The 10817-nt window shown below is 37.5% G+C and overlaps 1 protein-coding gene across 1 annotated transcript; it reads left to right on the top strand.

The window, feature by feature from the left end:
* Positions 1–9066: 9066 nt before the first annotated feature.
* Positions 9067–10388, top strand: LOC130560028 (PWWP domain-containing DNA repair factor 3B-like). Its single transcript, XM_057343465.1, has 4 exons — positions 9067–9084; positions 9784–9960; positions 10140–10228; positions 10328–10388. Exons 2-4 carry the CDS (start codon positions 9850–9852, stop codon positions 10386–10388), a joined length of 261 nt encoding a protein of 86 aa, XP_057199448.1. The 5' UTR covers positions 9067–9084; positions 9784–9849.
* The last annotated feature ends 429 nt before the right edge of the window (positions 10389–10817 follow it).

Genomic DNA, 10817 nt, shown 5'->3' with positions numbered 1-10817 from the left:
ATAATTCTGTCACAACAACACTTACCTTCAACACAACATATATCATTATTCATGACACTGTTTGAATGTTTGACCTTGTGTTTGAATGTTTGGACTATAAATGTTTGACCTTTTGTTTGAATGTTTGGACTGTAAATGTTTGACCTTCTCTTTGCAAATAACAATATATGAAATTACAAAAAGTTATTGTATGACAACAAGAGTATGTAAATTGTTCAGAATGTGCCACAGAAGGCAGTTGAAACTATACACACAGGTAATGGACGTCAGACACTACTACATCTGTTCTGCGGCGATAACATTTAATTGTATACATAACATCATATTATGATATTCTGAAAAGTTGGGTTATTTTTTTACTTTGCATACCTCCAGCTTTTTATTAATATACAAATGACTTCCAGGTGTAACTATATTTTTTAAAACTGTAATATCCCTGTCAGTTTTATTTTCAAGTTTCATATAATGTCCTCTGTGTCCCCAAATGTTGTTATCGCGAATGCCTCATTAATTAAGTTAATGCTAATTTAGCCTTTCTCCTTGTCTTTCGCTAGTCTGTGCGACGTGCCTTGGGACGCATCTTTAGAGCTGGAGGGCAACTGAGAGATACTGAAGTGGCTGGATGGCAAAGACTGACTTTGGTACACACTCTCTCTCCTCACACACAGTTATCCTCACTCCTGGCAGACATACACAAACATTCCCAATTTCTAATCTCTCTCTCTCTAATCTAATTTTCATCATTCACCCTCTCTCTGTCTCTATCTCCTCAACGCTAGCCAACTCTCTTTTTATAAATTCTCTCCCCTCTCTGCACTCTTTCTGTTTCTATCTCCTATTTCCCTTTTTTGTTCTCTCTCTCTGCCTCTCTTTTCCTCTCCTCTCTCTCTGCATCTCTTACAAAGGCAGCAGGCAGTATGCCTCCCCTGAAAATGAGGCCACGCACGGCAAGTATGCAAATGAAAGCAGTGCTGCTGGATTAGAATGGGACACCATATACCCTAAATCATGATTGTCAATCATGTCGAGGGATTAAGGATACGGGTTTATAGACCTAAAAACGCAACACTTCCATTGTGAAAGAGGGAGTGTGGGAGAGGCTTGTTGGGGGAATTGGGGGCTGCTTAAGTGCACTACTGCCCTCTGCCTTTCCATGAAAGTTACTGCACGTTCAGCCTCCAGTGGTTTGGGTTGAATGTAGTTCAAAGTAGGTTTTGGGTTTGCTTTTTCTGGCACTGCTTGACTGAGTGGCTCTTGCTTAGTGCCAGGAACTTTATAAAATAATCTGGATATTGTTCCATTTTTAAATAAATATACAGTACAGTGACTGAAAAATAATGTTTTATGTAATTGATTATTTTAAAATTATGTAAGTTAAAAAAATAGTGAATAGATATTAAATTTATAAACCCATGTAAAATGTTTGATGAGAGGTCAGAATTGCAGACATTTGGAATTATGTTGATTTTTCACATATAAAAAATAACCATCAATTATTGTTAAAATGCCTATGAAAGACACATGCAACATCTCTGCATGCAACATTTGCGCACTGAACATTTATTTAAAGTAAATGATACGGGCACTGTTTTTGTGTTTCATATAGACAGATGGTGGCATTATGAAAAACCCCTGAAGATCTTTTAAAAAAACAAACACGCAAAATAAAATACATTTAAAAAAATCCACTAAACACAGCAACCTCACCCACCTTTTACACTTGTATTTTTCTGGATTTTCACAAATCATCATTGTGCCCCTCATTTAGCATGGCACCCTTGCTTCTGTGGGATTGGCATGGGCTCAGTAACAGGTGCAGGGATGGGTAAAGACAGAGGGCAACATCTGCTGCACAACAGGAGACAGGCCTGGCACCGCAGTGTACTCACATCTGCATGCACGCACACACACGCACGCACACACACACACGCACGCACGCACACACACACACACACACGCACACACACACACACACACAATCTCAAAAGCACAAGACAAAGACAACTGTAGTAAAAAAATAACAGTAATATAACCTCCTGCAAGATATACAGTTATATATAAAAAGACGTCACACAAACATGATTTAGAACATTCAAATGCACTTAGAAAAGGTCTTAGTAAGGATTTGACCATTTTAACCAATATTATTTTACTAAAAGTCTGATTTTCAAATGCACAGTGCGCTTGAGGCTTGAATGTGTACTGACATTCACTTAACGCACCCTCCTTCCTGAAAGTATCAAACACTAATTGATATGAGTCTATCGACAGGCATAAGAGCAAAGGGCTAATCGTTCAGCATCATTAGGTGAAGATTTAGCTTAAAAGCTTTGAGCTGGCATTAAGCAAAGCTGCTGTTGACATGGATTGAGTGCTGTAATGCTGTATTGTCACTGCTCCAGGAGGCAGAGAGAGGGTGATTTTAGAGAGTGATGCGCTCAAGCTTGGATTTATGGGCAGCCATAACACTGGAGGGCACTGCAGGCAGTGTGGACCAAAGGGACAGTCGTGCAACCCTAATAATTCTATAATAACTGTTTAATAACTAATTAAGTGTGTGGGTAGAGGATGTCTAATCACAAGCTATAGTGTAAAGTTGGTTAAACTTTAACAATGGGTTAAAAATTTGTCTAATTTTCAAATTGGGGCCCAGACAATTGATGCACAAGTTTAAGGCAATGAGAGATACAGATACAGGATAAAATCACAACCTTTCTATGGAATATGATATATTCCTATTAAACCTTTTTGAATACAACAATATATTTTTTTTACAGATTGCACCATAAACAACTGTTAATATGCAAAACTGATACTGTTGTAAATTGTAATAGAAAGGGAAAATCCTTGAAATTTTGCAACAACAAAAAAATCACTAAATACAAATAAAGCATTCTATTATATACTTCTGACCAGTGTTGGGTAAGTTACTCTGAAAAATTAATAATTACTAGTTACTAATTACATATTCAATAGTGTAATTAGATTACTGTACAAATTACTCTCTCCAAAAAGTATTTAGTTACTTATTACTTTCTATATCCTACATCAACCTTGATTAGTTAAGTGATTCAAGGATAGGCATGAAAGGGCTCTTTTAATTCATTCAAATAAATAATATTAAACTACATAAAGTACTCTTATTAACTGACCAAAGTATTACAAATGTGAGAATTATACATTAACGCAGATTTTAAAGTTAGACTTTGAATTTTGATGTCAATTCCACTATTGCACACACATATATTACACAAAATATTTCGTTTAATTACATCAAAAGTAACTGTAATTAAATTACATAAAAATAAGAGTAATCCCTTACTTTGCTTTTTCAAGGGAAAAGTAATTAAATTACAGTAACTAATTACTTAGTAACTAGTTACACCCAACACTGCTTCTGACTTATATTATAGCTAAAAAAGTTTGGTTCATGCAGGCATTTAATGCATTTAATAGATCAGGTTTTTCTTTTAATTGTCCATCAAATGCAGTGTTTCTGGAAAATACACAGAAGATATTTGGAAGAATGTTTATAACCAAACAAATCTGGGGCATTATTGGCCTACTATTTTCAACAGAATATCTTGTTTTGTGTTCACCAGAACAAATACATTCATACAGGATTGGAACCAACTGAGGGTGAGTAAATTATGACAGCATTTTTTGTTTTGTGAAATATCCCTTTCGGAATAATTAGTAAAAATATCTCAACAAAATAAGTGTTAGCCTACTGAGGACATGATGAAAAAAATAATCAAATCTGAAATAATTCATACAGGCTATCCACCAAACAGAGCGTTCCTCTAATCAGGGGCGGATTTAGTGATTTGGGGGCCCTAGGCAAATCCATGTATGGGATCCCCAACTATGCACCATTTTACTTTACTGCAACCCTTATTTTTCTTCCTCCTCAAAGCACACAACTTTTCACCCCCAGTAAAAGTGACAGGGGAAAACTAAGCTTAATAAACACAGATACTGACTAATTAAAAAATATATAATAATGAATTCCCAAATGAAAAACATGGGATAAGTGTCTTAACAAAACACTTATATTAAAGTTCTAAAAAAATTGATGAAATGAAAACTAATACGTTATATAAAGCATTAAATTTATTCAATCAAACAGAAAAGTTGAAAATTTTAATATAAGCCTTTTTTATAAGACTTTTTAACCCATAAGTAACCAGTCTAACTAAATGAGCAAAGCTCATTCACACCATACGTTCTCTTGTAGTTCACTGAGCTTTGAACGATTCACTGATCTCTTACATTCTGTGTAAACGAATTGGTTCAAAGGAGTCAATTGTTTGCGAGTCGTTCTGATCGCAATGTGCGTTAATACTGGCGAACTCGCTGTGTACAGAATAACGCTGATTCAACGAGCCAACTTCACAGCTAAAAACATTATAATGATGTACAGCAAGTTAATTTAGGAAATCTTTTCAAGAAATTCAAGAAAATGTAAACTGAACGTAAAACTCCTGAACAGCCGTGAAACACAGCTAATACAGCTCCTAATATAGCTCTTTTACTGAACTCTTAAGCGTCTCACTGTTGGCCCCTCCATTGTGGCGTAACTGCAGTTACAAATGACAATCTGTTTAATAATGCACGCAGTGTTTTTTGTGAAGACACTCGACATATTTTTTGACGAAAGTCTAAGGCGGCACAGAATTTGATTGAAGCGGCCGCCTCCAATTTCTTTATGCAGGAAAACCCTGATCTGGGATTACTAAATACAAAGTGTGCCCTCTCTCCGTGTTTTTTTGTGGTTAATGACCTTTCATGCATTTAAATGTGACCAAATTTCTGTACTAGTGCGTACAGTATGAATCGTTAGCACTGTACTGACGTTATTATATTATGTCTTTATGTGCCCATCGATTAGCGCAGCGGAGTCAAACAACCTTTCTACCTTTGAACTGGCCCTCTCCTACCAAGCGCACAGCGCTCTTTGTTTGACAGATGTTTTGGTCGTCAGTCATTATAACTGTGTTGTCAGTGTTCATGGAGAAATACTCACCGGCACATTATCATCGCTCGTGACAGGGAGAGTGCTGTGTCTGACGGGAGAGAGATGCGCTACTGCTGTAGGAGCAGCGGTGGAGTTTGTGTGGGGGAAAAGCAGAGACATTGGCAACAATCTTTTGTAAATCATCTTTTTCCTCTCCGCTGGTGTAGCTGCGTTCTTTGTTGTTTTATTTCCCTTCGACTTTTACTTCATTTTGCAGCTAATGTACCACACAATGACACTCTCACTGAGGGCAGTTCTACTAATTCCGCCGCTGCGTTAACTTTCTCTAGTAGTGATGGGTCGTTCTTGAACGATTCGTTCATTTTGAACGAATCTGTAATGTGACTCGGGATGAACGAGTCGTCTTAGGGAGTGATTCGTTCAGTCGCGCATGCGCATTGCGCAACATTCTATGGGTCCTGTACTGGAATTCAAGAAGAACGAATGATTCAAACCCGAAGACTCGAGAGGTGAACTAATCAATTCTCTTTCCGGCTCTGACTGCATTGGTTAGCTTACGACGCTGTCACGTGATGAACGAAGGAGTCAAACCCGAAGACTCAGGAGGTGAACTAATCAATTCTCTTTCCGGCTCTGACTGCATTGGTTTAGCTTACGACGCTGTCACGTGATGAACGAAGGAGTCAAACCCGAGGACTTGTCAGATAAGAGGTGTGGTGAGCTAATCATAGACCCAGGTAAACAATGAATTAATCTTTTCTGTTTCTTATAGCATTATAGTTTTGTATTGTTTGTAATGTGATCAACGTTTGCATGAGTAGTAGATGTGTTAGGAAAGTAACATGTAACATTTTAATTATATTTTGCTAAAATGAACAATATGACTCGAAAAAAGATTCGTTCATTTTGCTGAACCAGACTCAAAGATCCGAGTCAGTAAAATGATCCGAACTTCCCATCACTATTCTCTAGCTGGTGTCGAACTCGTCTCGCGCATATACGGTGCGGAATGGTCCACTCTAATCTATAATGGGGGAGTGCCTTCGTACAGATGTAATAACATAAAACGTAAATAGGAATATCCTGACTATTTTGATGATTACTTGGGGCTCTACGTGGCTGCTGACATGGCTTATTGGTTAAGTCCACCCCTTCCTTTTGGGGGCCCCTGGTAGCTCGGGGCCCCAGGCGATTGCCTACCTTTGCCTAATGGTAAGTCTGCCCCTGCCTCTAATGTTAGTTTTTGGTTCCTGTTCGGTATCATGAAAAATCTTCCAAGAACGTTTTTGCTTACGTTATCTAATTTTGTACAGATTTTAAATGTTTGGTCTATCTTCTGCACCAAACATTATAATGACGTAGTAAAACTATATGCATGCCTTTGTTTTCAGCAAGATGTGGACTAACAATAGGCTACATTTGAGAACTTGTCTTGCGTTGTTTAAAAAATGTCATAAAGTTACACTTTAAACAACTTCTAGGACACTGAGCGACAACTGGAGAAAGAGCACAGCTCCACATGGGGATTTCTTCCTGAACATTTTCCTTTCCATAAACAAACTTCACCGCTTCAGATGTGGAAATCGAAATGGTAAAATGCCGAGCTCTAATGAGCAGACTGGAAAGGGTGAGCAAAGGCTTTATCCAACGCTCCAGTGTTGACAGCACCGCTAATCCGCGCCACCTGCTCAAACACAGGTCCCCCATAAACAACAGCAGCGCTCCGCGTTCACGCTCAAACTGAGTCAGCCGTTCCCGTGGGAACCGGCGCGTTCCCGTACCTCAAATGGTTATCGCGCCTCCGCCGACTCCCGCTCGCTCGCTACCAGCAAACGCTAATCGCCATGCAAAACAAATAGTTTTCAAATGTTTGGAAAAGGCCGCGATGTTTGCACCGGGGCCTAACAAAATAATTTTTACAAGCTATCCGCTTGTGATTAGAGCTGAGAGAATTGAATTTCTCTGGCAGTGATCATATTCATATTAGTCTAATTAATTGCGCTGTTTAACTTTGCTGTTTGTCGTTGGAGAGACAGCACAAGGTGGTGGAAACAGAAGCTCAGTCAGTCACCTCTGAAGCGCTTTATCTCTCTCGCCTTACTGGCCATGACGACCGCACACATCTTAAACCCTGTCGGACGGTTAAGCTTTGCAGTGTTCTCCCCTATTTGTCTTTTAAGTCGCGGCAATAATTTTTCTCCTTTGGGAAGATATTAACCTTCGTGGTTAAGAATACACATGAGTCCTTGAGACGAGTCTATTTTTCAAGACCTATTGAGTCTACTCTGTGCATAATATAACACTTTATAGTTAAACCATGCTAGTAGCCTACACTTACCACAGTAGTTAACCATGGCATTTTGTGGTAAAGCTACGGTAATACAATCGGTAATCAATCTGCCATAAAAACATGTTTACTAACGTTACTTGTCTTTTACTATAAAATCAATGGTCAATTTTCTCAAGAGGACGGTTTCAGCAGCCACAACATAAACAACCAATATGTTGTCCAAACAACCAATGTTAAAGGGGTGATATGACACGGCTGAAACGAAAATTCGTTTGTTTTAAATGTAATGCAATGTGTATACTAGGGCTGTGTATTGGCAAGTGCCTCCCGATAAGATACATATCACGATACACTATATTGCTATGTATTTCGATACGATACAATTTGCGATATATTGCAATACTTTAAATAAAAAATGTAAAAAGTAGAGCTACAAATACAACATGCTGTGCACCACCTGGGGTTTTCTGTAAGGATAAGTGTAAAAACATCCCTTACCTCTGCAGAGTGGCCATGATGTGCGATGCATGGACCTTTAGATCAGAGGTTTGGGTTCTCAAACTGTGGATTGCGCCCCTCAAGTGGGTAGCACAGGGGAATAAGGTGGGTCACGCAAGTCACTTGGCTGTTGTGGTGCATTACAGTTAAAACAATGAACATGAGCAGTATAAAACCCCTGCTTCATCCGTGCTGTAAATGTTACTTTTCTTAATAAACTTTTTGTCTAATGCACTGCAGTAGCCAAAGTGACTTGTCATGACTTGGGAAGCCTACAAACAGCATTATTTTATATAACTCATTACTCCATGACTTATTTTGAAAACCAAAGCACACCCACATCAGCTCTGAGAGCTCGAAGCGTTCTTATATTTTTTGCCATGCTCGCTTCCACTTACTTTTGGCCGTAGCCTATGTATATGACAAGACTTAAAAAAAATCGACAGCAGAGATATCACTATCGATACACTATTGAAAAAAAAATATATATTGCGATAGTTACATGTATCGATATTTTTGCACAGCCCTAGTGTATACACGACTTATGGTTCAAAAACGCTGTATTTTCTACATACCGTGCATGTTTATATCTCCTCTTAGCTCCGCCTCTCTGAATCGCGCGGATTTTTTACAAAGCTCATCGCTCTGTAAAGCGAGGTCTGCTATGATTGGCCAGTTAACCAGTGCGTAATGATTGGTCGAATACTGCAAGCGTGTGACGAAAATGTAACGCCTCTTACCATATTTGGAACATTAGGTTCCAACGCAATTGTACTGACAGGTACGCCCACCTTACTTGGGTATACATTTTGGCGGTCTTCAAATCATTCCAGGAACTGACGTAGATTCGTGGGGGTGTGGTTACACGAGGTTTCAGGCAAGAAGGGGAACGCTGCAGACCCGGAGCAGGCAGTTTTACGCCCAGGCAGTTTTACGCCCCAGGCAGTTTTACGCCCCTGTTTTTACTTATTTGTCCAGAAGAACCACCAGAACAGACCTAAGAACAGATAACTTCATCGTCCATCACAAGTTATGGTAAATAAACGTTTTTGTTATTAAGCAATCGTTCAATATGTATAGTTTTTAAACGATTCATTGATATCGATATGAATTAATTTCTACGTCTTAACATATATGTATATGTAATTTATACTCAAAGACAATAAAATGTATACTTATTGACCAGGTCGATGTTCTGTCTTGATCAACCTTAGCTAACCACGTGTATGCTTAATATCTCTTACTCATTTTCATAATTATTTTATTTTTTATTTTATTTTGTTGTCTGTCTCTAGCATATGTGAGATGGCCTTTTCTGGTAAGATATTCTTCTGACCCTGTTTACTTACATATAAGACAACTATAGTACTGTATGTTTTAATGCATGTAAACCATTTCAATTTAGCTGCAAACTTACTTTTATTTTAAGTTTTTTATTATTTTAATTCATTAGTCATAGTACAACTTCCTACAAAATGGAGAGCGCCATAATCAGAACTAACAATTAATAACAGGTGAGAACATCACAGTCAACATAATAATTAGCCAGCAAACAATTTTCTTAAATGTGTATTAAGAAAACAAAAGATCAATAATTGAGCACCGACAATCACAAACATGATCAAACTTTATTCACATATGGAATAAAATAAATTATCATATTATCTATTGTACATATACTATATTTTTTGTTAAAATAGCTTAATGATCCTGATTAAAATGTATGTGCACTATGGGTTTTATCATGTTTGTGATTGTTAGTGCTCAATTAATTGTGTATCTTGTTTTCTTAATAGCAATTGTTGGCTGGCTATTGGCTAATTAGGCCTATTATGTTGTGATGTTATTGATCTCATCTGTAATAATGCTTGGAAATAATAAAAATGTGTTTAAGAATGCATTTTACATATTTACTGCACTTTAAACCAATAGCTTGTCTAATAAATACATAAATGACTTACAGAGACATACTGTATGTGGCAATGTTTTAATGACATTCTCAATTTTATTTGCACAGTCCATCATCAGTGGCCAAAAGAAATCAAAGTGGCTTGACATATTTTGCAATCCTTCTGCCAAGACCATGCTTGTGCTTGTATACGTTGACGATCAGGACCAAATTGATGACATCTACATTCACCTCACTTCAGTTCTGTACAGGACATCCACACAGACTCCTGTCCTTTTTCCAGAGGTGGGTCCTGTGTTAGCTGTGCTCCTCAGATTTATTTTGTAATTGCTTTAAAAAAAATGTTTTGGTTAATGTAGAAAGGACAATAAGTTTTGTTGTACAAAAAACTGTAAAAATAATTTTGATACGGAAATGATACTACTTGTTTGGGATGTGACTCATCTTAACTCTTTCTTTGGTAGTCCATCATCTGTGCCCTTGCTGCTTTGGAAAATCTCACCATGCTGGAGGCTGAGGAGAAATTTCTACAAGGGCCTGTCATTGACATAAGGTATGTAAGGATGCTATAAAGGAGAAATGGTCAAGCATGACATCCTGCCATTATTTCCAATAACAATTTTCTCTACAACTTTAAACTTTCTTTTATCAGTGAGCGGGAGCAGTTTGACAGGAGGATTAAGAACATTTTGAAGAAGAGTGGCAACCCATAGGAGTCGAGAGCCATCCTATATTGATCATCAATCCTGTTTTTGATAATGGTCTTAATAAATAATGTTGTTCACAAGAAACTTGTCATTTTTTTCTTATAAGTTAAAAGACCTTAGAAATTTCTTAAAGCGGTGAATTGTGTTTTTCTTCATTAAATAGTATGTAGGACACTGTTCTAAATGCATGGCAGATATTTAATTGATGGTTCATGTGATTGCACTTAATGTCTGATGGGCTAAATATGGTTCATATTTGAATGTAACTTTATATATGCCTATACATTCACAACAAACACTCAAGTGTTCTGTATATTTGTATATAACTAGGCTACAGTAGATTATATATTATTGTTGTACTGTACATCTGATCCAACTGTGTGTATTATTAATTTTTCAATTCACAAAAACACTAAATTGCAGTTGCAATTGCAA

This window comes from Triplophysa rosa, linkage group LG10 (assembly GCF_024868665.1).
Source record: "Triplophysa rosa linkage group LG10, Trosa_1v2, whole genome shotgun sequence".
Lineage (NCBI taxonomy): Eukaryota > Metazoa > Chordata > Actinopteri > Cypriniformes > Nemacheilidae > Triplophysa > Triplophysa rosa.
Note: the sequence above shows the minus strand (reverse complement) of the source record. Positions and strands in the feature narration are given on the sequence as shown.